The 27,495-nt window shown below is 29.1% G+C and overlaps 6 protein-coding genes across 8 annotated transcripts; 3 read left to right on the forward strand and 3 right to left on the reverse strand.

Annotated features, from left to right (window-relative positions):
• The first annotated feature begins 322 nt into the window (after positions 1 to 322).
• LOC113383879 lies at positions 323 to 1,215 on the forward strand. Its single transcript, XM_026622070.1, has 3 exons — positions 323 to 436; positions 495 to 670; positions 849 to 1,215. Exons 1-3 carry the CDS (start codon positions 323 to 325, stop codon positions 1,153 to 1,155), a joined length of 597 nt encoding a protein of 198 aa, XP_026477855.1. The 3' UTR covers positions 1,156 to 1,215.
• A 69-nt stretch (positions 1,216 to 1,284) lies between these two features.
• LOC113383895 (Fanconi anemia group D2 protein-like) lies at positions 1,285 to 8,658 on the reverse strand. The gene is made up of 16 exons (XM_026622071.1): positions 8,456 to 8,658; positions 7,611 to 7,842; positions 7,284 to 7,432; positions 6,577 to 7,209; positions 6,090 to 6,356; positions 5,760 to 6,026; positions 4,943 to 5,106; positions 4,677 to 4,884; positions 4,300 to 4,442; positions 3,460 to 4,185; positions 2,939 to 3,264; positions 2,443 to 2,854; positions 2,183 to 2,372; positions 1,959 to 2,108; positions 1,717 to 1,884; positions 1,285 to 1,489 (listed from the first exon to the last, which is right to left on the reverse strand). The coding sequence occupies exons 1-16, from the start codon at positions 8,612 to 8,614 to the stop codon at positions 1,346 to 1,348; spliced, it is 4,338 nt and encodes a 1,445-aa protein (XP_026477856.1). The 5' UTR covers positions 8,615 to 8,658; the 3' UTR covers positions 1,285 to 1,345.
• Positions 8,659 to 8,720: 62 nt separating this feature from the next.
• On the forward strand, positions 8,721 to 9,495 carry LOC113374016 (mediator of RNA polymerase II transcription subunit 20). Its single transcript, XM_026614269.1, has one exon. It carries the CDS (start codon positions 8,872 to 8,874, stop codon positions 9,493 to 9,495), a length of 624 nt encoding a protein of 207 aa, XP_026470054.1. The 5' UTR covers positions 8,721 to 8,871.
• A 1,225-nt stretch (positions 9,496 to 10,720) lies between these two features.
• Positions 10,721 to 16,645, reverse strand: LOC113363303. 3 transcript variants are annotated; one of them, XM_026605797.1, is made up of 11 exons: positions 16,587 to 16,645; positions 16,031 to 16,166; positions 15,275 to 15,822; positions 14,830 to 15,018; positions 14,122 to 14,461; positions 11,823 to 12,054; positions 11,580 to 11,745; positions 11,372 to 11,491; positions 11,180 to 11,293; positions 10,936 to 11,112; positions 10,721 to 10,828 (listed from the first exon to the last, which is right to left on the reverse strand). In XM_026605797.1, exons 2-11 carry the CDS (start codon positions 16,060 to 16,062, stop codon positions 10,806 to 10,808), a joined length of 1,941 nt encoding a protein of 646 aa, XP_026461582.1. In that variant the 5' UTR covers positions 16,063 to 16,166; positions 16,587 to 16,645; the 3' UTR covers positions 10,721 to 10,805. The 3 variants fall into 3 exon arrangements, with proteins under 3 accessions (XP_026461582.1, XP_026461584.1, XP_026461583.1); XM_026605799.1 differs by lacking the exon at positions 16,587 to 16,645 and adding an exon at positions 16,464 to 16,531; XM_026605798.1 differs by lacking the exon at positions 16,587 to 16,645 and adding an exon at positions 16,356 to 16,489.
• A 568-nt stretch (positions 16,646 to 17,213) lies between these two features.
• LOC113383911 (cilia- and flagella-associated protein 36) lies at positions 17,214 to 18,772 on the forward strand. The gene is made up of 6 exons (XM_026622072.1): positions 17,214 to 17,316; positions 17,423 to 17,493; positions 17,583 to 17,717; positions 17,867 to 18,018; positions 18,097 to 18,265; positions 18,464 to 18,772. Exons 1-6 carry the CDS (start codon positions 17,214 to 17,216, stop codon positions 18,770 to 18,772), a joined length of 939 nt encoding a protein of 312 aa, XP_026477857.1.
• A 1,783-nt stretch (positions 18,773 to 20,555) lies between these two features.
• On the reverse strand, positions 20,556 to 24,574 carry LOC113374879 (serine/threonine-protein phosphatase 4 regulatory subunit 3-like). The gene is made up of 9 exons (XM_026614840.1): positions 24,421 to 24,574; positions 23,893 to 24,253; positions 22,890 to 23,822; positions 22,528 to 22,720; positions 22,135 to 22,453; positions 21,823 to 22,017; positions 21,575 to 21,729; positions 21,136 to 21,416; positions 20,556 to 20,908 (listed from the first exon to the last, which is right to left on the reverse strand). The coding sequence occupies exons 2-9, from the start codon at positions 24,187 to 24,189 to the stop codon at positions 20,813 to 20,815; spliced, it is 2,469 nt and encodes an 822-aa protein (XP_026470625.1). The 5' UTR covers positions 24,190 to 24,253; positions 24,421 to 24,574; the 3' UTR covers positions 20,556 to 20,812.
• Positions 24,575 to 27,495: the final 2,921 nt, after the last annotated feature.

The following is a 27,495-nucleotide window of genomic DNA, read 5'->3' on the forward strand; positions in this document are numbered from 1 at the left end:
GCCAATTGAACGAAGTTAACCTCATAGTCATAAACGTCATATGACGTTGACCATTTTACTGGATTGTTTGCTTTTCTGTTTTGTTACGAAATTACAAAATAAAGTGTTACTAAATTAAATTCATTTAATAATTCATACATTATTGAACTATTTAAATATGAATATTAATGAAATAAATACAAGTGTATCTATTAGTGTACCAATACCTTTAGACGAAAATGTTGAAAAATACAGTTATTCAGAAATAGTCATACAACTTATAAAATATATTTTGCATGTTCGTCGACAAATACCTTTTAATTATGATACGTTTAGTTACTTAATGAATAAAAATAAACATAAATATGATGGAAATGTTGATACTACTAATGTACTTGCTGCACGTCGTTACAAAATATATGAAGCTACATTGAAATCACTAAATAATTTATTTCAGGTTTGTATTATTGATGTAATTGTTTATTTGATACACATAATTACTAATATCTTTGCAGAATCTACAAAAAGAGATTACTACAAATTTTGAATGCATACATCAAATATCAATAGTGTTGGGAGGATCACCTGTTACAGCTAAAGAAGTTTATGATGTTTATAGAAAATCATGTTCATATCTAAATATAAGTAACTCAAAAAATAATAAACGATATCTTTTTAACAAAATATTGAGGTAAGTGTTACATTCTTTTTATTCTCAATAGTGTTTATATCACAATCATTAATACATTTGTTTCTTGCCGTATTGTGTGCACAAGACATTATTGTCTTTAAAAGATTATAAAGTGTGCCTGAATTACTTCATATTATAGTAGTATGCATTATCTGGTTTTCAAAAATGTATGTTTCAGTTCTCTCATGAAATCACCACAATTACAACAACTGTTAAGTAAAACACTGCCAGTAACAAACACATATATTTTAATAAAAACATCAGTGGATAAATTTGAATCAGTAGAGGAGTTTCTTCCTAAGGATAATTTCAAAATACCTATGAATTGTACAAAAGTGAATTTTGATTTTAATGAAGTTGAAATATCTGGAAATGAATTACATTCCAGTAATGTCTGCAGTTGCGAATGCAGATGGTACCAATCAAAAGAAATAATTAAAGGTTTTAAAGATGAACTAGTTAATGGAAAATTAATATGGTTATGACAATTAAAATGATTTAGCTAATTAAATTATTTTCTAATTCAATAAATGATGAGTTAATTTTTGCATGTATTTACATAATGAATACAATATCACTTTTAATAACTATATTAAATCTTAAGATTTTTTAATCGTTGATATGGATTGTAATTATAATGTATATACATATACAATAAAATATAACTAGTAATACCTAGTAAAGATTACTTCTTGATTCTCTGTTTTTCCCATGTTTTTCACATTCCTCAGGCTCTGAATCCGATTCTAATTCTGATTCAGAATTACTGGGTGGAAATTGATCTTCGGAATCATTATTACTTTCTGTTACACTAGTACTCTAGTAATACAAAAAATTCTGCATAAAATGTGTGTTAATTAAATAATAAATTATGATTATTTTAATTGAGATAAATGCTAGCAAATATTTAAATGTAGCACAATGCATTGTGCAAGAATTATGAATAAAAAAAAAGAGCCAAAATTAACATAACACTTTGAAAAAGTGATATTAAAAATATGAAGTTATGTGATGAATATACAAAATTTAATATTAATAAGCTGTACCTGTGTTGCAATAATTTCACCTTTAACATTTCTGTTAATTAGATTTCCCATAATAAAAGCTGTAGGACATTTATTTGCTACAAGAACAGCTTTTACTTTATAAACAATTGTCTCTAAAATTCTAAGAACAGTGGGAACGCAAGACATCAATGTTACATCTTTTGTTGTCTGGAATAAAAAAATAAACACATGTTACATTGAAGACATTCGGTATATATGGTATTAAAAAAAATGTTAATGACTTTAGCCTGAACACAAATAGAATTTATAAATCTAGTACTCTGCTGCATTGTTTTTAATATATTAGTTACATCCTCTGTGTTATTCCTTAGCAAAACTTCTAGCCCGGACAAACCTTGTTTTAAAAAAATCTTAAGTATCATAGGAGATTGCTGAAAAAATTAATAAGTAAAATGAATTAATATAACTTAAAACCATTTACTAAGTTGTTTAAACTAGTACTTGCTTTTATAAAAATGTTAATGATTATTTTTGAATCTTGTTCTTTGGCCAATAACATTAGTTTTCCTAATGTGTTCATTATAGCTTCCCAAAATCTTAAGTGCTGAGTACTCGATAATGGTTTTAATATTCGATCACGAACAGCTTGAATAAATGCATGAAATACATTCCTGTATAGTAGTGGGAAATTGGACCTATAATGAATGAATAAGACATTATAAATAATGACATTATAAAAATTTTTGTGGATAATGTTGATTTTACTTGTGAAAACAAGGAAAAGTCTTTAGATGATATTTTTTTTTATCTGCTGCTGCAATTTCCTCTCTTAACCAGTTAACATTCTGTACAATTTTTTTGACATCTGCCTTGTGAAAATAATTTTTCAATACTATTTCTAGGTTTAAATTGGAATTTCTTCCTTTCTCTATTGCACCTGTTTCATCATACCATTCTTCACTTAAAAATTCATGTGATAATGTAATGAGTTTACTTTCTAAATCATTGTCTTCAATATATTGAGTTAAAGCATTTAATATTTTTATTAAATTGGCGGCACAAGGTAATGTTATAATAACTGATCTATGTCCAAGGAAAAAGTTTGCAGCAGATACTACTAAATCATGCATACTTTTTTCTTCAGAATCACAGCTTCTTGGAAATCCACCAAGTAACTCTAAAATAAAAGTAAATTATGAATAATAGAAATTAGCACTAAATTACCAGTTAATTCGTGGAACAATAATTATGCAAATCCAACCTTTAAATAATGGCTTATTTTTTGAAATGGTAAATCCTGTCCAACCAAATATAGATGAAAAAAACTTTTGTAACAAAAATAGGCAAGTTTTAGCTTGCATTGTTTTCTCGAAATACATTACATTAGCATCTTTTATATAATCACATTCCTTCAAAACATCAACTAATATATTGCAAATTTCGTTAAAATTCTCTAATACATTGGGTATGATAGGAATAATTTCCTTCATTAAAACTTCAGGTGCTTCCATAAAATTTTGTTCCTCTGATAATTTACTTTTACCATTTAAGATTTCTAATTTATAGATAACATTTTGAAGTATATACCTAAAATAAAAATATTAATCAAAGACATAGTTAAAATGGATTTGATTCATATACCTCAATATTATATCGATATCATAATTGCTTAAATAGTTTAACTGCAGAATATTATGAACGAGTTTTATTCATAAAACTTTGGAAAAAACTTTTATTTCAATTATCTAAATATTTACTAGATGGCCTATAAATTGTACTCACGACATTTCATCCATAGTTATGCTCTCTTCTTTATTACTTACTAACAATTTTTTTTTCAGTAGTATTATCAAACTATTATCATATGCTCTGAATATTTTTCCACATGGATCTATTGTTGGTTTATGATTTTTTATATTTGCTTGAGGATTAGCAGTAGTAGTATCTTCAATCTGAATAGTATCTTTATTTTGTGCTTTTTTAGTACCACCTTTCTTTGGAGGTTTCTTCGTTATTGCAACTTCTAAGTCTCTTTCTTTGTGAAAATTTGAAGATGGCGGTTTATAATCTAGACCATTAAGCGATAATAAGCTATGGAATTTTTTCTCCATATTGATAGTGCTCTTCAATCGTTTAAGAACTTTTTGTTCCATTTCAGGCATGAATAAAAATGCACTAATTAATTCTCTAAACCAATTGATACAATGAAATATGCAGTCTAGTACAGGACTACGTTGTTCAAAAGATATTTCCTCAAAATCATCTAAATCTTCAACAACTGGCATGGCAACTCCATAGTCAAGAATTGTATTAACAAAGTTCAAATTAGAACCAGACTCAACTTTCAAAAGCCTTAGTAAACGAAAAAGAGGTGATAAAGCACTTATATTGACAGCACTACAATCCCTATAACACTTGAAAACAACTGGTGCTATATTGATAAGAGCCTGATGATTTTTGTGATTTCGCTCGTTTATGCAGAACATTTCTTTGATATGACAACCATTCCTAAAATGTTTAAAATTCATACATAATTAACAATTGATTTTTTAAATCTGTCTGATAATATCATGATAAGCATATAAGAAAGTAACATGACAAACAATTTTTTATAATACTAACAATACTTCATTTGCAATTTTATCTGTAGTGAAGAATCGTTTAAAATCATTTGTAATTCTATTACACAACCAGCTACTAAATTGATCATCGAGCTCTGAATGGTGCATTTGTACCATGCTAGCTAGTTCATCATATGCCATCCCCTAAAAATTTAATTCATTCATTTATTTAGCATTGTAAAAATGTTTTAAACTATCTATAAAAAATTAATTTAATATTCTTGAATGTTACCTTGTAGTTAACTCAAAACACAAAACTATAGTTTTCTTTTATTAGATTGAAGAGAAGTTTATTCGAATTGTAGGTTTAAAATAAACTTTAAATAAAGTTTAAAATATACACGATGTAATAAATATACATAAAAATAAAAACTTTACCTCTAGATCGGGATATCCTGATATTAACATAAACATAGAATCAATCATAGATGCTGCATCTTTACATTTACCATGTTGTGGTAGATCTTGAGAGTTTTCAACTGAAGGAATGCTTGGTGCACTGGATATTTCACTATTATTGTCAAGGTGTTTTTTTGCTATATGTTGTACCACCGCCACACAGCAAACGATTCCTTTCCTCTTTTCTCTAAAATTAGATTTTGATTGCAATAACATTTCTACATTAAAACAATAAAAAAACGTACATTGTTAAAAATGATGACAACCATTTTGGAGTATATATTCGAATATCATCTTGTAATGAAAAGCCTGAGTTTTGTTCATTTAATGGGAAAGCAGCACTGCACAAAATATTCATTGCCATACGAACTTGAACCACAGTCATTGAATCGATAGAATAAAGTAATTTCTGGATCATAATAACATAAATTATATTTAAAGGCATTTTTTGTCATATGTATATATATATATATATATATATATATATATATATATATATAACTACTATATGGCATCAAGTTGCCCAGAGCGGATCATATCACCCTATACCTTGTGGTTGCAAGGCAGCTGTCATTTGCATATATAAACTGCCTTGTAATCATATATATATATATATATATATATATATATATATATATATATATAAAATATATGTATATATATATATATATATATATATATATACAGTAGTGTTGTCGTGCCGGAACACATCGTTCCGGCAAAAGAAATTTTAAAAAATCTCTACATACAGAAAATGATTTGATAAGTGAATTTTATAATTAAAGATTTAACTAATTTTTATTAAACCTTCCTATTATTGTAATAAACATACATATATATGCACAAGATGGGTTTTGTAATGATTTTTGTTTCTTTCCTTTTCGAACAGAACCGGAACAAACATGAAAACCGTTTTTTTAATTTTAGCGTTCCGGTAAAAAAAATATGTATTTGCATAACACCAATGTATATATATATGTGTGTATATATATATTATAATTAATTAGTTTATAAATATATAATTGTATAGATTGTTAATGCTTAAATATATGATAAACTCACATTCAGCAAAACAGCATTATGGCATAAATGACGTGCATGATTTGCACACAATTCCAAGAGAACAGTTAAAACTATAGTACATGTTGTTTCAGAAAATTTCACTAATTGCACTAACTCGATCAAAACTGTTTTGGTTATATGACTTGAAAACGCAGGTGTATTACTACTATCATCTTGATAATATAAATAAAATTTATAGCATAATCCCCCAAAAGCTGACACTGTTGTATACTTGCTTTTTAAAAATTTGGTGAAGAGAATAATAAACTAAAAAAATATTGTTGTTAATATAACAATTGCTTGTTAATTCTTTGAAACAAATATATTTACCTCTTGAAAATTATCTTTGAAAACGGGATAGTAATCCTTGAATGTTTTCTCTAATACATCTGGCCTTAATATGCTGTCTATTATTCGTTTGCATGTTATGGTGAAAAAATACTGTTTTCGTTTAACAGATGTTATACATAATAAGAAGATCATAATTATATCAAATGGTTTGATATCCTTGTGTGATTGATATGAAAACAATAATTTGCTCCAAATATCGATCAAAAAATTTCTTAGAGAATCTCGAATTATACCAAATGTAAGCACCTGTTTTACAATTTATATAATAATAATTCAATTTTAAAAGTTATTAATTCTCAACTCAAAATAGAAGTAAATATTAGATTAATAAAAACATAGAAGAGGAATATGTTTAAAATTTCCAGATGCTTTTAACATTTTTTAATTTAAAATATTTCAGAACTCTATTATTTATTAATTTACTTGAAATTAGTATTTCAAAAAAGTTTAAAATTCATTACCCAACCTGGCTTGTAAATCTCTCAGCTTTGTAGTGCTCATCAGAAGAATGAACCAAAGGCCCCCAATCTAAATTTGCTCGCAAACCTGTAATAATATGCTGAGCATTTTCCGGATTACATCTCCACATTAAATATTTAGTAAAGTTATGCATTTTTTCTAGCGGCGCGTCTGCCTTCAGTAGCTCTAAAATCTGGTCATCAATTTGTGCTCTCACATTTGGTGAAAGCCATAAACATCCCAAATTATCCAAAATCACATTTGTTAAAGAAAAATTATCTTGAAGAATGCGACTGAGCTCTAAAGCTATTGAATTGTGAAGATTATCAGGTGTAATCTGTGGTAAACTCCAAATAAGCTCATGCTGTGCTAGTTCATTATCTCCTGAAGTTTCTATTATTGCAAATAATCTCTTTAAAAGATTTTCCCCATCTTCAAAGGATTCCAATTCCCGAAATTGACCTAAAATACTTCTTATCCAATACATTTCACCAGATATATTTTCTTGTAATACATAAGTTATTAATTCATCGAAAAGTATATTAATTAACTTTGTCTGAATAAAGTCTATTCTTAATAGCATTTGCAATATGCTCATCTGTACATGTTCTAAAATAGGTGAATTTTCCTCAGGAAGTAACTATAAAGATCATGTAAGGACAAAAATTAATTTTAGTCATAATAAAACGTTATTTTAAAACAAATACAACATACAATAGATCCAGTCAAAAGTTTTTTGAATCTTGCTTTGTCTGTTATGTACTTCTTGAAAGATGATAAAAATTCATCGACATTATATGGATAGTCCAAATCATTCTTGAAATATTCTCGTATTTTTGTAATCAATTCGTTAGCCTCAATTCCTAAATATATTGGAGTATGTAAATTAGGGGATGATAAATATTAAAACAATCCATTATTATTGGATTAATAATGCTGAATCACAAAGATTGCTTTATTTTTTTTTTTACTTGGTGATATTGCCCGACTTAATACACTTGTTTTAATATATATATATATATATATATACAACTATCTTACTAGATGCATGGACATCCTCTTCTGGTTTGAACAAAATTCCATTTTTTTCCAATACATCCTGGAAAAATGTTTTAGCAGATTTTTCTTTTGTATTTTCGACAACTAAATTCTTTCGCAATGAATGTTGGGATCCCGATTTTAATTGTGATGTCCTCAAAACTGGTTGTGAAGCATTATTTTCAATTCTCGTACTATTGAATTGCGGTTCTTTAAAAGAAATATCTGACAAGTCCTAAAACAAAATATTAATAAATAGGAATAACATTATCATTATTATTTATTTTTCAATCCATGAATATAATAACAATTTCCAAAAGAATGCGCTATTTCATTATTTTTCTTCTATATCCAAATTTAATAATGCTTATGAGTAAAATGGTAATATCAAAAATATAAAATGAAACAAATAAATTATTGGGTAATAATATAATTAATACAAATCACAGATTTTCACGACTAGTAATTTCAAACATATCGATAAACCATAAATTACTAATTAGGAAGCTGTTTTATTATCTTTGCCAATACTTATACACAACATGTGGAAATCAGCTGATTCTTACAAAAAAGTTGGGTAAACGGCAATGAATTTGATTATATAATATATATATATATATATATATATATATATATATACATTTATTTTATCTAATTTTATATAAAGAGTCAAATTCATTTAGTCGTCCACCCAATAAAATATGTGTAAAAAGTATATAATGCAAATGTAACAAAACACGACGGTTTTGATTCGAATTAAGCTTGCTTAACGCAGATTAAAATTTTATTCTTTCGCAGAGCACAATTTTAAGCCTGATATATTAACATAAAAGAAATTCAATACGTACGGTGTCATCATTATCATCTTCTATTAAAGGTGGAGATTTTGGAGATGATTTTGAATTATTCGAAGATAACTGTGTTGGTGGTATGAATTGAGAACCGCTCAATCTACATCTTTTGTCGCTACTTTTTCTAGATAAACCTAGACCAAATCTTTTAGACATTTTGTATCACTCACAAGTAATAAATACTTTAAAATCACAAAATACTATTGATGCGATAAATATGTCACTTAATACCAAACTTTCGAGATCTGTTTGGTCTGTTCGGATCCGCTAAGTAAATGTTTTCAGATAACATAACCTCTATCTTATGTCAAACACCGTATAAACAAACTCTAGTAATTTACACCCAGTAATCTTCTAATTCGATAATTTATAAAGATTTTACATTATGATATGGTTATTTACTGTTAAAAATAATGGGAGTGACAATATTACAACAGTTTTCTATCTTAGAAAATAAAACAGGACCTCAAACAATAGAATTATTAACCAAAAGAGTGGTTGCTTTGGGTGCTGTTCCAACGGGGCAATTTTTAGTCGATTGTGAAACTTACATGTCAGTTCCTCAATTAGGTGCTCAAAAAACAGTTCATGTTCTTCACAATAGCGAACAGCCGGCGTCTGTATTCTCAATTTTGGAATCAGGAAACAAAACAATTCCTTTGGTCGCAGATGGATTATTTGATTTGCTCATGATGAAAATGACTTCAATCTACACTTCAAAGAAACAGACTAAGATAGAATCTAAAGGTCCTAGATTTGAATTGGGAGATTTTTGTATCAAACTTGGCAATGTAACAATGAGTCAGAACTTCAAAGGAATTTTAATTGAAGTTGAATATAGACCTTGCGTAATACCTGCAAGTGCTTGGGATTTAATGCGAGAATTTTTGCAAGGTTTTCTAGGCTCATCTGTACCAAGTACACCACCTCCATATTTTCAATCAAGAATGAATGACATCTATCAACCTATTGATACAATACAGCAATATTTAGAACAGTTCGGAGCCTATCGCAAAGCTACTGGAATAAGAAATTAGAATATAATGTATAAATATTGATTTTATTATTTCAATAAAAGCTGATATTTATAAAAATATTTTATTTATTATTAGGTACACATTTACAAATTACCATATGCATAAATACAGAATAAAATTACATGAAAAAGTGAATAAATACAAAATAAAAATACACACTGCATTTGTGCCTATATCCGCATAATGAATATAATAAATGGACTAACATATTTCATGTTAACTACTTTTACTTATTCATATTAAAACCATAAATTGTTATTTAATGAAATTGATTCTGATTTGGACATAAGAAGATGACCCTTTGACCATACCTTGAGTAATAATTAAGAATTTTATAGTTCACTTCATTTCATGATAATTCAATTAAAAATTTACATATTAAATCTAAACACCAAACACACCCTAGGATATGATTAAGAATGCTGTTTTTGTTTGCATTCATCTGATAGAATGCAAATGAATTAAAATATATGGATTATCGCATATAAATGCAGGTTTGGTTATTAAATAATCTACTAGAGCAGAACATAATTCATTTAAATTAGTATAAATAACTATATAAATATTGTTCATCTTCTCATGTATTTTTTCACTTACAACTAATTTATTTAAATACAAAAGCGTAATAATTTTCATACAATCTACAATGTTTTAACTTTCTGAAAAAATGGGAACATCAATCTACTTGTATTATTGAAGATGACTGAAATTTTGAAAATCTTACAGTAGTAGTAATTAATGGATAATTGTAATTCAATAATACTGTGTGAATGTGATGTAAACCCACTGTATGTACAATAAACAAATTACCAAATTTTCTAGACAAAAATCTTCGAATTTTATGAATAATAATAAACTTTACATTTGAATTTTAAAGAAACCACCTGAACAAAAGTTAGTAAATTTGCAAGTTTAAAATCTTCATTGTCCATAAGAAGACGTGTACTATGTTAATATCAATACAATGACTTACAGTATGTACAAAAAATTGGATTTAACATTCATTTGAGGTATTTTTTATTTTTTTTTACATTCTAGCAGACAACTTTACACAAATACATTTATATATATATATAGAAAAAAATAACCTAGTTTAATTTATTAGATGTTTGCAGTTTCAATTAGAAAATATATCTGTAGAATGTAATATGTATCCAACATTAATTTAAGTGACAACTGATTTTTATAAAACTGATTTCCTTTTAAAAATTAATTATCTCATTTCTAATCAGTATTTCATAAGTTCAATACCTTCAAATTTGCTCTCATTAGGATATAATAACTGCAAACACACCAAAATAATTTTTTTTTCACGGAAATTCATCTACGATACCTATAATAATTTATCACTCAAACTACATTCCCTATATTAATCTATTATTCATAATTAAAGCTAGTCATGCTTATATAAATTAGAACAATTGTACACTTATACTTAACCAAGTTGGGCTAGTGTTTCAGCAATACATCGATCATCTAATAAACCGTCCATAAGCATGTTGTGAGCACTGGTCAACTTCTCCAAAGATTTTACTTCTTCATCAACAGCTTCCAGCGCTCTTTCTAACTCAGCTGCTTCTTCCATATTTGGTTCATACTGGCCTTCTTGTTCATCAACTAATAACAAAATAGAATTAAATATATTTCAAACTAGAAAGAATTCAAAATTAGATAAGAAAAATACCAGCAAATAAGTCATTAAATGCATCAGGCGGAATTTGATTTAGCACAGTTGTGAAATCAGTTTCTTCTAGAAGTCTTGAGGCTATTTCTGGAGCAAATGATAAAACTTGTTCTACTGCAAATATACAAATAGAATTTATAGCATAATGCTACTTGAATAAAATATCATATTATTTCTCAGTTTAATAATTACCAATTTGATCTTGACCTTGTAATTCAGATTCACTTAAAACTTCTGTCATTTCAGATAATGCTCCAGCATCTTCTGAACTTTCGCAAGCAGATGAGGTTTCACAAGCTGCTGTATCAGTTACTGCAATAATGATGCAATTAATTTAAATTTATTTAAAGATTAATAATTGCACGTCAATTATGTTTTTTTTTCATGCATTACAACTTACAGCATTCACTAGTTTCTTCAAAAACTGGTATAGAATCCGGTGATTTTGCAACCGGTCGTTTTTTCTTCTTATTTCTTTTTTGAGGGCGAATCATAGCCGAAGGCTTAGGCCTCTTCCGCGGTGTTTTCTTGGGTTTCGACTCTGCTGTCATTTTATTATAATTATCCTTGAATATATTGAAACAAGTTAATTATGAAAATGAGTTTTTACTGATTTTTTAATGAGAGAGCATAAAAAGAATACCCTTTTGAGAGCATGTTCTCTACAGAGCGGTAACTCATGATTAACATCAAACACTGGTACGCTACATTGAGTATTGTCAGCAAATTTCGCCGTGCAGTGACGGAAAAGATGTTGTTCATTGCAACGAGCCACGTGTCGCGCACAATAAGCGGAGCAGGGCAAGGCAAGCGCGTCGCAGGAGCCACCGTCCTCAGCGCACTTCTGGCCGCCTATTAAACGAGCGCCAGCAATTCTAAAAATATTTTATCAAAACATCAAATACTAACATTATTTCGAAAATCAAGTACAAGTAACCCCCGCGTAACACGGTACTTCTATAAGACGGATTCGCTTTAGCACGGTTTAAGAATTGATACCATACCCCTCATAGCATGGTACTTTTGAAGCACGGGTTTGCTCTAACACTGTTTCAGAATTGAGCAAAACCCTAATAAAATAAAAAAAACATAGTAAAATCTATTAAAATCTAACTTTATTTAATCTAAAATGAGTAAAATAGCTTAATAACTGTGATGAAACTAATGCAAAAGATAACTAATTTGATGCTTATTATTCGAGCGCGTACGTTCTATAGATAAAAAAATCTAGGTTTATTCGAGCACACAGTCAATTAGTCTTAAACAAAGATCCTTTAAATAAAATGAGCATCAAATTTTAAAAAAGACAACTTTACATGTGGTAAATATATGAGTATTTTTTCGCTAAAAGCAAGTAATCGCAAATATATTTTTTTTTGCAAAAAACAATGCACGGATCTGTAGGTAGTTCAGAAAACTGCTCAAAGAAATAGGATATCTTGCAAAGAAATGATGTTGAATAGCACTTATCAGTTAATTATGATGGAAAAAAATCATATAATTCATGTAATGTATATATTACCTCTTAAAACAATTAATAAAAATAACAATATTTATAATAAAATCATGATATATAGATGTTGCATGTTTTTTTGAATTGGAACGTATCCTCTCCTTTTGTACTAGTTCTTTGTCCCGTATAACACGGATTAGCATAACACGCCAGTTTTTTGGAATATATCTACCGTGTTATGCGGGAGTTTACTGTATATTAGAATTATTTGATAAAAAAATATATTAATTGATAAAATTAAAAATTATAATACAGTGGTATTCCAAAAAGTTGCAACTTTTTTGAAGTGATTATTAAAGAGCTCAGAAAACTGCTTAGAATTTTTTGTAATGCACATAGGTGTAGTTTTTTCCTTTATCAACTCCTTCTGTTCGAATACAGTACATATCTTTGAGGTTTAACTATCGTACATTATCTCCATCCTCATATTTATATATATATATATATATATATATATATATATATATATATATATATATATATATATATATATATATATATATGTTTAATTTGAGATAAAAAGTCGGGCGTTACTTCAATAAAAATAGTATGAGAGTTTTTAAAAACTGTGAAATTGAAATTGATTGCCACTGAATGAAGGCTAAGATGCTAGCCGAAACGTATGGAGTTTAAATAAATTTCTTCAAGAAAAAATGTGACATTTCTATCTTAACCTCCGAACAGTTAATACATAGTTTCGACAACTTGTTAAGTTATCATGTTTATTTGTGTGTTTTACCATCTGTGATATTAAAAAATATTCATTTTACCAATGTGCACATACTCATAACATGGGTTAATAGTGTTTTCATATCTTATATTAGGATACAAAATTGTAAGTGTTTTATTATTATTATTATTATTATTATTGTTTTCCTATGAAATTTCTTATATATTATTTATTTAGTTTTAATTTTTATAGTTTTATTGATTGCCACTGAATGAAGGCTAAGATGCCAGCCGAAATGTATGGATTTCTAAAAACTCTCATACTATTTTTATTGAAGTAACGCCTAACTTTTTAACTCAAATTAAACATATATATATATATATATATATATATATATATATACACATATATATATATCTGTACAATAATTATTAATGTATAGTAAAACTTTTAAACACTAAAATAATCCTCGACATGTTTGCATTGGTAAATCGTTATTACATGATTAGCAAAAATATATAATTTGAATTACTAACTTTAAAATAATTTACTATCATAAAAGAGCCAAAATATTTCTATGATATGTAATTTTTTTTGAGAAAACGCTTGCTCACTCAAAGTTTGTATGTCAAATTTTGCTCATAAATCAAAGCAACAAATCGCTGCTTGAATGGTTTGCAACTCGAAACACTCACATGCTGGGTCGTTTGTAAGTTGGGGTACTACTATAATTCAAACTTTCTAAACTTTTCAAACTACCTTTCATGCACATCATCTTTCCTCTTAGCAGCCAGTTTTTGAAGAGCTAGCATGGCTTCTCGAACTGCACCATCCGCCACAATCCTTTCCATGCTAAGACCCACTTCGCTAGCACAAGCAGTTGCATCAGTCGTGGATGTGTACCTTTCTAAAGTATCTTGAAGAGCACATCGAAGGGCTGTTGTTTCTTGTTCAGCCCGCCTTCGAAACAATGCGCGACGGAGTGATAAACGCAAATCGCGAGGTATACGTTCTCCTACACCTCCAGAAGCCTGTTGAAGGTGTGCACTAAACCAAGTCTTTTGGAACCAGCAAGAACTCATGAATCCATTGCTACTACCTAGAAGTGATAAAATTTATTATATCAAATGACTTTAATGCTTGTATGAATACTTTTTAGAAATTAATCATTTATAGAAAGCACAAATCTGACATATTAAAATCCTAAATCAATTATTTTGGAAATTTCAGTATCAAATATTATAATAAGTAATAGTGCACAAAGAATTTTGAATAATTTAGATAATTTAACATTTTAAACAATTACCAATAGGTTCAGTATTTACTTCAAATAAGGAAAAAAAATCTATGGTAAGAATCTAATAAATTTATAAAATATAATAATCAACATGACCAGTTCAATTACACAGAATCAATATTCTCCAATATACTTCAAGTGACATCCAAATATATAAAAATTTAAGCAACCTGTATTATTACTCCGATCCAGTCTTTGAATTGTGCATAAATCATAGTCAAAAGCATATGCCCCTGGAGCATGCCATTCCTCATCATTATTAACACTCCGCGTCCGCTGCAGAGCTTCGTGTAAACCAGGTGCTCTCCTCTCCAGCTTAATAGTTCTGCGCTGCTGATACTCAGAAGGGTGTGGTTTACCTATTTTAGAGATATATTATAGAAAATCTTTACTTTATTTTAAATCAAAGTAATAAAAAAATAATAATAGTTAGGACCTTGCAGTGTTTTGAAATCCAAGAAAAAATATAAAATTGCAAATGCTTATTGTAATTTACATAATTTATACCGACTGTTAATATTATATTACATATTGTACAAAATATGTATGTTTTAAGTTTAATTAAAAACCATCATTTGTATTGTAGTTCAAAAAAAGAACTTATCAAAATCTCACCAGAAGGCAGTTTTTTAGGAGACGTGAAACTTATCACATTTTCATGAACACTAGGTTTATTATAAGATTTATTCAGGTACTTTACATCACTATCAATTTCTGATTTTATACTTTTTTTGAGTACTTCGTAGTCATCAGTTTGTTCCACTTTGATATCTATATCACTAAAATTACCACTTTGATTTATCTGATTCACTAATTGTTCTGCAGAATTTGTCTTAATAATGGGGTACACTACACTTGTGTTATTTTTATCGAAATTATTTCCTTTTGTAACATCTTGAAAGTTACTGACAATATTTGAAAAAGGTTTGTTATATTTATTATCTATATCACCATTGGTTAGCCTTAAATGACCATTTTTGAACTGTTCTCCACTATTACTAAGCTTCAAAGGTGAATATATGCAGCTTGGACTTTGTGATGGAGTATCTAAGAATGCATAAGGATCCTGAGATGGCGACATACTTGATGAGCTGCTAGTTGGGCTGCGCAGGGCCCCGAGATGCCCTGACGACGTGACACCTAACTTAGCCACGCCGTTGCAGCTGGCAAATAAGAAAATAATCGTCAGTAAAAACAAATAATTGTCATTAAACAAGAATGCAACAAATCTCATTTACAGAATGCAAAATTTTGTTACTTTCTATTTTAGTTATAGTTTATATAGCAATAGTTTTGTATTATTATTGAGCTTTAGAGCATATCAAATTTTCAAATAATCAACTCTACTACTGTATTTCAATTTCTACTTACATAGAGGAACTTTGTAGTCCGACACTAAACATCACATAACAATATATATGCTAAGTTAGCTTTAATTGCAGTCTGGTAAATGGTATAAAAAACTTCTTCATTGATCAACATATAGCTTTGGTCCTTTAACTCCATTCTGAAACAAAATATTTAATAAATTCTTTAAAATAATCAATAATAACCTATACATCTTCTAAAATGACAGATGCTATTACAATAGAAAATAATGTATATAATTATATTAAGTCTTATCTGCAATAAATTTATGAAATAAAATAATTTATAAAATTGTTGTATTTTTAAGTATTAGGAATCTATTACAAACATTTTATCATTACTATCAACATCTCAACCTAGCTTTACTGACATTACTGACATTTGAAAAATAATTCGTTTGCCAGCTTCCAAGAGTATTGTAAAATAATTTCTTAACCTTATAATAATATTTAATTTTATAATTGGCTCAAATCCATTAAATATTCTATTATAAACACTTTAAAGTTCGCAATTCATCATAATAATAATGACGAACATTTGTCAACTTCCAAATACTCACTATTAAAATTTAATAATATTTATAGCTACAGTTATAACAAACTAATTTATAAAAACACCAATTAATATAAAATATGATTTGTAATGATTATAAACTAAATAAAAACATTTATTATTATGAGAAGACTGACAGAATGCAGTAATATGGCGGCCGTTCCCGGCCTCTTCTTTTTATTTTTAAAAACCATATCAGTTGCGCAAAGCGCGAAATTCAATTTAAACGTTCATGTTGGATTGTTTTTACTTTCTCTGAATTTTTTAATTAAAATGATAATGCTTTTTGTATTTATATTGTTTAACGCAAAGTAGTTTTCCAATTTTAAAATCTACTTTTCAAGTGTATGTCAACAATAAATGACTTAATATAATAAAAATATTTTAATGTTCATTTTATTCAATAAATTATTATTACAATATTATTAAGGAATATTGAGTTTTTTTTATTTAAGTAAAATACATATTTTTCATATTACTTTAAATAAAATTTCAATAATATCCAGATTTTTTTTAAATAAATCAATTAATATTGGATTGTGTTGTATTACGTTACCATGGTAACAAGTTATAAACTCAATAATATTTGTTCTTGTTTAAATTTCTTTTAATTGAAGAATTATTTAATATTATAATGGGCGATGAAAATGCTTGGGTATTTGATTCTTTAATATGCTTTTTACACGGACCTGTATGGAATGCACCTATTTTGAACTTTATAGAAGAGAAATCTATAAGTAAGCTTTATATTAAACTAATTATGTATAATTGCTATGTCAGATTTGTTTGTTTAATATTATAATATATGATTCAATTTGAATTTTCCATTTATAATTATTTTAGTTTTCGATCCAAATAACGAAGATCACGACAATGAAGAATTTGGACGATTACACCATGAATATAAAAATTTGGTAAAGATTATTTAATTTATTTTAAGTGTTTTTTACAATTCATCTAAATATATAATAATAAAAAATTAACTCTACTACCATAAAACCAGGTAGATTTTATGTTAGGCAGTTTCATGGAAGAGATGTGCATATCTCCTGAACAATTTGAGATAGCTTGTTTGGAAGGTAAAAGCGAACAGGATCATGGATTACCGTTGCCATTTCAAAAAGGCTTGTTCCAGCAGGTATTTTGTCGTATAAAATATTACATTACATTATTATAAAAAGTTGCGTTAGATTATTGATAAACAAAGTGTGCTATTTTGCCAACGTTCAATCCACTTGACTTTTTAAATTTGAGTAGATTTGTTTTAATTGGATATGAAATATGCAGATATGGGCTGCCAATGATTTAAATAAATTCATTGATATGATGAAGAAAAGAAATATAGAAATTCAATTGCAAGCCTTAGAACTAATTGAAAGAAAACGCGATCCTAAATCTTGTATAACGTCTGAAGATGAAGCATTAAAAGAGATAATTGAGTAAGTATGGTCAATAGTGATTTTTATTCAATTATGTGGACAAAAATATTATTAATAATGCTTATTAATAATTGAAAGGCAAGATATTGACGAAACAAGTTTAATAAATGAGGTTTCAGCTGAATCTATCCAAATTGCAAAATTATTAGATGATGAAGCGGTATTAAAAAATAAATGTACGGAAGAGAATACCAGCCATGAATCTTCAATGAATAATACAATAAAAAATCTAACATTCAATAAAAAACAAGTAAGTCACAATGTAATTTTTTGTTATGAAAATACATAATATCGCAAAGCATAATCATCTGTATAATATAGTAGTAATTAAGTAACGCATGTATTAGTGCTGTCGCCAAGAAAAGTTGAAATTAATTAGAGTTACTATTGTATTTCAAGTTTATATTATGCCATATACTGTTAAAATTTATTTAAAATATTTTAGATAGATGCTTCAGAGTTAGATGAGCGAAAAAAATATTTAAATGCGCAACGTGATAAACTTATCGCTTTAAAAAGGCAAATTAGATCCAAGAAACTCGTAGAAAATGAAATAATGGCAAGTAGACCAATGTCCTCTAAAGTTCAACAAATAATAAATGGTACAGCAAGAGTGGATGATCAGTCAGAATTACAAGATATAGATAAAAATCAATTAAACATAACATTACGTAAAACACTGGCAAACAGATTAAAACAAGAAGTTGTAAAGGCCGATCAACAATCCAGCAGCAGCAGCAGTACTAAAACATAAAAGCAATTATTTGTGATATAAAGCTGTTTTGTTTTATACTTATCAATGTTTATTCTTAGCTCAATTACAATATTAATATATGAAGCTTGTTCTTATATAGTACAGCATTTAAAATATGATAAATTAATTACTTAAAACAGAAATTATTACATGGACTACTTTGCACCAATTGTGATGGATTTGAACTGCACAAAAATATCACAAATAATATCATATCAATCTACATTAATACAAAAAAAATTAAATAATATTTAATATCAAATAAATAATTCACACTAATTTAAAAAGAGTTATAGATATCTTGGTGGCTGAAAGGTTTATAATTTTATTGTATAACATGTAATAAAAAGCATTAAACCTACAACAGAAAATAAAATAGCTACGATAGATTTAAAAATGCAACTCATTTGAGGCATAGCTATAAGCAAATAGATTAAGTTTCGATGTTTCTGTTTTTATTTGTGTTGCTGATAATATAAATAAGAAAGAATTTTACATGCTACATTTTATTTCATATGAATATATGTTGCCCACTTTTATCAGATTTATTAATCATTCCATATAGATTTTAATCCACATATTCGCTTTCATAAAAGTTTTGTTGATATTAACAATTTTTGTGCCATTTTGTTATAACTATTTATTCCAAATAAATAAAAATATAAAAATTTTCCTTCATAAAATCAAAGGAAATATAAAAAATATCACATTCATATATGGAATATATAGTTAACTTCAGAATACCAGTAGAAATATACAAATTTGTTGGAAACATTGAAATTAAATATTGACAAAAAGTGGAAGATCAAAATGACATCTGTTATTTATTATGTTTCCCATATAGCACATTTTGTGCAATTCATGATATCTTAATATCATATAAAATCAAATGATTTGCATAATTTACCATCCATTGATTACAGCTTTAACATTATTTCACAAAAATGATTTATCTCAAAAAAATAAAACCTTTCATTTCATTCAAGTGAGAACTGTTAATGAAAAACTGAAAACAAAATAATTTTCGCTTTAATTGTATCTTGAAGAGTGATAAATATGATGTGATATGTTCAAATCCCACTATTCCAAAAAAAAATTGAAAATATTCGTATTTATGTAAAGTAACTTCAATCTCACAAGTAATTATAAATTATGGTTAATTTCTGCAAATTCAAGATATATGTTCAAAAAACAATCAGAATAAGACAATTTCAGCCACATATAAGTTGGTACTTATGAAAATCAAGTTAAAATCACATAAAAAGTAATACATAATTTAGATTACAAAATTTATACATAAACCAATTTTGTACATTTTGCAAAATTTTGTAAAAGAACTATAAAAATACACATAAAAATACATATGTATATGAAAGTATCGATCATAAGCATATATATTTAATAGTGTATATACTCTATACAAACATGAAGCTGAATATACAACGTAATTGTATATATACATACATATATGCACGCTTATATATATATATATATATATATATATATATATATATATATAAACAAACATATTTAAATAATATGCATATAAATATAAATTGTCAAGAATGTCACCCAAAACTGCTAAATTAAAGACTGGTTAAGCACTGCAGTTTTAAGGTAATAATTAAAAATATTTATTTACATATGATACAGTAATGATATGTTCATTGCGAGTGTTTTTCAAATTAAAAATAGTTGCAATGAACATATATACTGGAACAAATAAATTAATCCAGAAACAAAATGCACAATTTTTTAAATCTACGTACAAACCAACATTCAAATTTGTGCACTCAGATATGCAAAGATTTATACATTGTCCTTTAACATGTTTGAATCTGTTACTCATTTAAAAATCCAATCAAACCAGCCTCACAAATTCATAGATAATATTAGATCACTCACAAATTGTTTCTCTTATTTTTCATGTTTTTTTTTATAAAAGTCATAACATCGAGGTATTGTGTGTTATAATTTCTTATCTATTTACCAAAACATCCATGGGTTTTTGGATATCCTTTTAAAACATTTCGAAGATTTTCATGTGAGTCGGGCTCGTTTTGCTACTGGGGTACAAACATTGGAAATGTCGTCATCTTCCTCCTCATCAGAATCGCCATCATAATCAACAAGTCCCTGATAATATATAATATGAATAAAAATATATAAAAAACAGATGGAACAATATATTACAAATTAATTACAGATAATTGGAGATTATTGAGAATGAGAATGTATTACATATTAAAGATTAAACTACACATTACACTAATGTGTTATTATAAATAGATACACATAAATTTATAAATGGAATTGCAACATAACACTACCTTAATAACAAAGTCAATATCCCAATTACAAACCTTTTTGAATAAAGATCCCTGTGCTATAGCAGATGCTACTGGGGCTGCTACTGTTTCATTGTTTGGGTTATTATTTTGCCCTGGACTGTCAGGACTACCCGGTGAACCTCTCGGACTGCTATCAGGTGATGTATTATTATTATGCAAAGTGGTTGTACCAGTCATAATTGGATTATTAGCTACAGGTTTTGTTGTATTTTGAGCATTATTAGGAGTGGCATTTGATAAACGTGTTGTTAAAGGACCATTAGTTTCTGGTGCCTTTTTTTCAATTATTTTACCTATAACAGAATAGGCTAGTGTAATTTATGTTCATACAATTATTGATTCTTAAATAAACAATCATTTTTTACAATAAATTAAATATAGTCATTTACTTTACAACTGATGTAATAACACCTTACTGAAAATAGTTACAAAAAAACATTTCGCTATTTACCTAAAGAGTCTAAGTCTGTATCAATTTTATGTGCCGGTACAACAGAATCACCACCATCTTCAAATTCCTCTTCTTCATTGAACCACATTTCTTCTTCCTCTTCCAGTTGCCGCTGATCTCTATGATATCGTGAATTACGTAAAATAGAGGGTACTCTAAAATTTGTGAAGAAATCAAAATTAACAACTATTATTATATTTATATCTATTAATAAGATTGTGTGCAAAACATTGTGTATAAAAACATACCCATCTAAAATTCCTCCACGATCTCTGTCCTTCAGTTGATCATACCTAGTTTTTAGTGCTTTGAATGTTTGTACATATTCTACTTCATCTAGAATTTTACCAAAGTTTTCCACAACATGTGAGCACAAACTTTTAATATCCTCTAATTTTATAAATTCAAATAATTCTAGAACAGCAGAGTCTAGTAGATTATAGCTAAAATTCAGATAACAAAATTTATCAATTACAAAATATTCATTACAAGTTAAAAATAATTTTGAGAAAAAAACATCGAACTAGCATAAGTGATAATAATGTATATAAAAATATTACCGTCCGTTATTCCTAAGGAATGCATCGATAACTGGAGCAAACAAATTGCCTTTGATTATATAGCGATTGTAAAATTCATCTTTTAGGGCAATTATTTTTCTCATAAACCGCAAAGCACAAAGAACCAAAAATGTATGGGTTGATTTCATGAGAACCAAAATACGCCGCAAAAGATCTTTATTGAGTATCCAATTTTTAATATGATATGTGTGATGCTCCACACAGAAAGATAATAATTCGAGAACCAGACCTAATAACTGTACAGTATGATAATCTTCTTGTAGTGGCTTTTCTCCTGTTGTATTTTCCAACAACGGCGCTATGATATAAAAAATTTCTTTAATATTATGGTCAAAATATATAGCTCTTTCAAATATAATAAATAACAAGTACCTATGAGTGTATGCACACTATGTTTATAGAAAAAATTAAGAAAGTCAGTTTTTTCTGTTTTCGTGTTCGAAGCAAGCATGTTCTCTGGATCGAGTAGCATTCTTAGAACTCCCATTAATTGAACAGCTCCTCCCAGTTCAGGATCTTGATCAACAAGCATTTGCTGGATCATTATATTTAGAAGAAGTTGGTCCTGATAGTAAATATAATTGTATATAAAAATTTTACATGTTGGAATATTTTATATCTCGTAAAGAAAAGGTAGAACAATCACAAAAATGTATCCGAAATTTGAGTATACTATATGATTTCTTACATAATGAAATTTATTTTCTGACATTAATTTTAGATTTAGATTTTACCTCTTCCACATTATTTGCTTGCTGCAAAGTATATTCTCGAACAACTGATGGTGAAAATTCAACAATGTAGGTCAAAATATCTATCGATGCTGTTTTAGTTTTTTGATCCTCAATACCAAGTGTTATTTCTAAAGCAGGAAGAATTCCTAAGCTTGTCAGTGTTTTATAGAATGCCTCTTTACCAGGTTGTTGCAAATTTTGTGAAAAATTGCAAAACTCTTTAAGAAACAATACAAGGTCTCTTCTTTTCAGATCTGAAGTTTTTTCATTGGTCAATAAAGAAAACAGGTCAGTAAATCTTTCATCCTCCTGAATTAATGTTACAATTTCTACTTTATTAAAAAATATAAAACTAGATAGTGTACTAAGCATGTTATCTTCAAACACAGAAGGAGTTGGTAAAACAATATCTTGAATATATTGCACTCTATAAGTTTGGTGAATTTTGGCTAAAAGATCAGGGCTTTTTATGGGTATTGCCTCTCTAAATTTGGCCAACATTTTCAAGTAATCTCGATGCTTTTTGGGTGTACTTAAGCTAGGATCATACTCCAGACAGCCAACAACATCAAAAATTGTTTCCTCCGCAAACATGACTTCAAACAGTGCATTTTTGTTCAAGAGAAATATGTTTTTAAATATTTCATAAAGATGATGCAAACCCTCTATGCTTTCCAAATCTTCACACATGTGAAAAAGATTTAACAATTTTCGGATATAATTGTCAGACTCTATTGCAGCAGCTAGTTTATCTTTGCGCAATTGAGATGTTAAACATTGCGCGATCATTTCACTTATTTCGCCCAATCTTGACAATTCGCAAGGCGGCAGCTCAATAGGGGGAGCATTATCAGACATATCATCAAAACGCTCATCTTCAGACTCTTCTACAATGTCCTGTGTTATTTCCACAGATGGATCTTTTCCTTGAACCTGTCAAATGATATTAGAAATTATACATACTTGAAGAAATATATTTCACATGTACCAGATGAGGACTCACTTGACAAATTTTTTCCCAAATTTCATCACAACCAGCCTTTTCTTGAAAGCTAAGTGCTAAATCAAAATTATCACCCTCTGACCAAACGATAAGAGTATCTTGTTGTTTTTGGTAAGTAGTATCATGTTGAATTTTTGATTCTAATAATAATGTACCATCTAACTCAGCACGGACCATTAATGAAATTCCTTTCAATCTTTCAATATATACACAAGACACATGACCAGTGCCTCTATCATCCCACTGCCTTTGTGCATTCAGGGCATATAACTTTACTCTTCGCCTAGTATCTGACATATTGAGCAATGTTTTTTTGAAGATTTATTTATCCGTTTCTAAAGTATATCTGAGCAGTATTCATCTATAAAATGTATTCCCAATATCAGCAAATATATGCGAAAAAATGGAAACATTAAAATATGCAAATATAACTATACCGCATTATAATTTATTAATTAAAAGTTACTTAATTCTGTATATATCTTGGTCATTTATATTTTATGCAAAATTTTCATTAAACATACTCACTCTTGTCAGGTTATTTAGATATTTCTACAATAGAACCATTAATAGCAAATCACTTAATCCACAGCAATTAAAGTTTAGCAAATAATCAACACATTTCTCAAATTCATCTAATTATATAAATCTTTTATCAATAAAAATATTCAAAATACCACAGCTCACAATTTTAAATTACATATTAGAAATTATATAAAATTTATTCAACAAGCGTTACATTGACGTTCTTTAGAAAGAGTTCATAACATTAATATCGCCATATTGAATTCACAACAACGCTTCTGATTAAAGGGTTCGCGTGGCAAAAACTGTGGACAAAATGGCAGCATGGCGCGATTTTCAAACTTCACTTTTACAGACACCCATAGACAAATAAGTATAAAGACACCGAACTGAGATGAATATTACGTTTGATGGATGCCTAAGAACACTTCATCATGTAAGTAATATATTTTATATAATTTTTAATAACTTCTAATTTTGTCACTGAATAGGATTATAGCCGAAACGTATGGATGTAAAATACATTTTTGAAAGAAATTAATGTTTTTTATTGATGATATGCCCGATTACTAGACTTTGTTAATACGTGTTACAAAGTCTTGTGAAGTCAAAAACATTTACAAATATTCTCGAAAAAACTAGTGTTTTTAACAAAAAATATTAGTGATATAGATATATAAACTATTACAGAATAAACTTGTTGATGGAACGTATCTAGTTCCGAAACGTCGTTATTAAACATCTTCAAAAAACAAATTGTTTTTTATTATTGGATTTACTGTTCGGAAAAGAAACAATCATATATATATATAGATAGATATGAGTATATGTATGTTTATTCAAGTACATGTACGTCCTTGTGAATATGCATGCACGTGCATATATGTATATCTGTGTAAATGTATACATATGTATATGTATATATATGCATGTGTATATGTATATATACGTAGGTCTATACGTATGTGTACTTATATATACTTTTTCTTTTTTATCTATTTAATATATAGTTTCAATTACCTTTTCTATCTTTTATATTTTGTTTGTTAAGTGTTGCTGTTTTGTTAATTTTTCTCTTATATTTATAGTCTATATACCTAGTTATACTAATTTTTTATACTGTTTTTAGATCCACTGATGATGGCATTAAATTGAATGTCGAAACGTTTGGAATTAAAGATTAATTTATAAATCTTTGCTTTTTATTATTTGATGTATCGCCCCACAAGAACTTACTCATTATATATATATGTTAAGATATTTAAAAAGAATTCGAAAACAAAAATTACATGATGACCAAAATTTTGTTTTCATTCAAAAAAATATTGCGATTTAGGAAACATGTATTGATTCTATGAATGAATTTAATAAAATAAAACGTAATTACAAAAATATTTATTACAACATTTGGTTTGTTATTCCATAAAATTGTTGTTACTTATTTTAAACATACTTATTTTAAAAACCAAAGAAAAAAAAATTTGAACAAATATATCATTGTTAATGCATTTCTACATTTATAACATGATTTTTCATTTTACTCTATATTATGATTTATATAATGTCATCATTAATATTAACAATGAGCTAATGACTTCATGTCTTATTTTTTTTAAAATTGTTTACTAAATCTTGTAATTATGACAACTAAGAAGTTCAACTCCTGGAATCGTCCATTCATCCATCTTCTTGCACCCAGTAATGACGTCCAGTCCTGTCCTCTTCTTGCACCTCGTAGTAGTATCTAGCCCCGTTTTACACGTCGTCGCCGGATCCAGCCCCGTCCTTGCACGTCTTAGATGCATCCAGTCCCATTTTTACATGTCGTAGTTGCATCCCAGCTGCGGTTCAGGCATCTTCTTGCACGTCGTAATAGCGCATTCAGCCCAGGCATCTTCTTGCACGTCGTAGTAGTGCGTTCAGCCCAGTCCAATTCTCTCGCACGTTGTAGTAGCGCGTCCAGTGCATTCCGGTCTTTTTGCACGCCCAATCTGGACTAGTCTTCTTGCAATTTCAGTTATCTAGCGCTATTTCTGGCGACTGGCTCAGCCCAGTTTTACTCGTCATAGTAGCGCGTCTAGCCCAGTCCGGTCTTCTTGCTCGCGCAGACCAGTCCGGTCTTCCTGCACGCCCGGCCAGTTCAATTCAGTCTTCTTGCACGCCCAGTCCAGTTCAGTTAAATTTTCTTGCACGCCCAGTCCAGCCCGATCATCTTGCACGCTAAGTCCAGTTCAGTTCAATCTTCTGGCACGCCCAGTCCAGTTCAGTTCAGTCATCTTGCACGCCCAGTCCAGTTCAGTTCAGTCTTCTTGCACGCCCAGTCCAGTTCAGTTAAATCTTCTTGCACGCCCAGTCCAGCCCGGTCTTCTTGCACGCCCAGTCCAGCCCGGTCTTCTTGCACGCCCAGTCCAGTCCAGTTCAGTTCAGTCTTCTTGCACGCCCAGTCCATCCCGGTCTCTTGCACGCCCAGTCCATCCCGGTCTTCTTGCACGCTCAGTCCAGCCCGGTCATCTTGCACGCCCAGTCCAGCCCGGTCATCTTGCACGCCCAGTCCAGCCCGGTCATCTTGCACGCCCAGTCCAGCCTTGTCATCTTGCACGCCCAGTTCAGTCCAGTCCAGTCTTCTTGATCGCCCAGTCCAGTCCAGTCTTCTTGATCGCCCAGTCCAGTCCAGTCTTCTTGATCGCCCAGTCCAGTCCAGTCTTCTTGATCGCCCAGTCCAGTCCAGTCCAGTCTTCTTGCTCGCCCAGTCCAGTTCGGTTAAATCTTCTTGCACGCCCGGTCCAGTTCGGTTAAATCTTCTTGCACGCCCGGTCCAGTTCGGTTAAATCTTCTTGCACGCCCGGTCCAGTTCGGTTAAATCTTCTTGCACGCCCGGTCCAGTTCGGTTAAATCTTCTTGCACGCCCAGTCCAGTTCAGTTAAATCTTCTTGCACGCCAGTCCAGCCCGATCATCTTGCACGCCCCAGTCCAGTCCGATCATCTTGCACGCCCAGTCCATTCCAGTCCAGTCGGTCTCTTGCACGCGAAGTCCAGTCCAGTCCGGTCTTCTTGCACGCCCACAGTCCAGTCCGGTCT

This window comes from Ctenocephalides felis, unplaced genomic scaffold (genome assembly GCF_003426905.1).
Source record: "Ctenocephalides felis isolate EL2017-DRISC unplaced genomic scaffold, ASM342690v1 CF-g0.4_SCAFFOLD_00845, whole genome shotgun sequence".
NCBI classification, from domain to species: domain Eukaryota; kingdom Metazoa; phylum Arthropoda; class Insecta; order Siphonaptera; family Pulicidae; genus Ctenocephalides; species Ctenocephalides felis.

Excerpts from the sequence above, each read along its gene's own strand:
- LOC113383879 (XM_026622070.1), top strand. The coding sequence starts at position 323 with ATGAATAAAAATAAACATAAATATGATGGAAATGTTGATACTACTAAT. Across the intron at positions 437-494 it reads CACTAAATAATTTATTTCAG|AATCTACAAAAAGAGATTAC; the intron begins GTTTGTATTATT and ends ATATCTTTGCAG. Across the intron at positions 671-848 it reads CTTTTTAACAAAATATTGAG|TTCTCTCATGAAATCACCAC; the intron begins GTAAGTGTTACA and ends TGTATGTTTCAG.
- LOC113383895 (XM_026622071.1), bottom strand. The coding sequence starts at position 8,614 with ATGTCTAAAAGATTTGGTCTAGGTTTATCTAGAAAAAGTAGCGACAAA. Across the intron at positions 5,107-5,759 it reads ATAATGCTGTTTTGCTGAAT|AAATTACTTTATTCTATCGA; the intron begins GTGAGTTTATCA and ends ATTATGATCCAG. Across the intron at positions 4,443-4,676 it reads CAGGATATCCCGATCTAGAG|GGGATGGCATATGATGAACT; the intron begins GTAAAGTTTTTA and ends TTAAATTTTTAG.
- LOC113374016 (XM_026614269.1), top strand. The coding sequence starts at position 8,872 with ATGGGAGTGACAATATTACAACAGTTTTCTATCTTAGAAAATAAAACA.
- LOC113363303 (XM_026605797.1), bottom strand. The coding sequence starts at position 16,062 with ATGTTTAGTGTCGGACTACAAAGTTCCTCTAT. Across the intron at positions 15,019-15,274 it reads TCCTAAAAAACTGCCTTCTG|GTAAACCACACCCTTCTGAG; the intron begins GTGAGATTTTGA and ends TCTCTAAAATAG. Across the intron at positions 10,829-10,935 it reads TGAAACACTAGCCCAACTTG|GTATCGTAGATGAATTTCCG; the intron begins GTTAAGTATAAG and ends AAATTATTATAG.
- LOC113383911 (XM_026622072.1), top strand. The coding sequence starts at position 17,214 with ATGGGCGATGAAAATGCTTGGGTATTTGATTCTTTAATATGCTTTTTA. Across the intron at positions 17,494-17,582 it reads ACCATGAATATAAAAATTTG|GTAGATTTTATGTTAGGCAG; the intron begins GTAAAGATTATT and ends CCATAAAACCAG. Across the intron at positions 17,718-17,866 it reads AAAAAGGCTTGTTCCAGCAG|ATATGGGCTGCCAATGATTT; the intron begins GTATTTTGTCGT and ends TGAAATATGCAG.
- LOC113374879 (XM_026614840.1), bottom strand. The coding sequence starts at position 24,189 with ATGTCAGATACTAGGCGAAGAGTAAAGTTATATGCCCTGAATGCACAA. Across the intron at positions 22,454-22,527 it reads TAGTGTGCATACACTCATAG|CGCCGTTGTTGGAAAATACA; the intron begins GTACTTGTTATT and ends TTTATATCATAG. Across the intron at positions 20,909-21,135 it reads AGGGATCTTTATTCAAAAAG|GGACTTGTTGATTATGATGG; the intron begins GTTTGTAATTGG and ends ATATATTATCAG.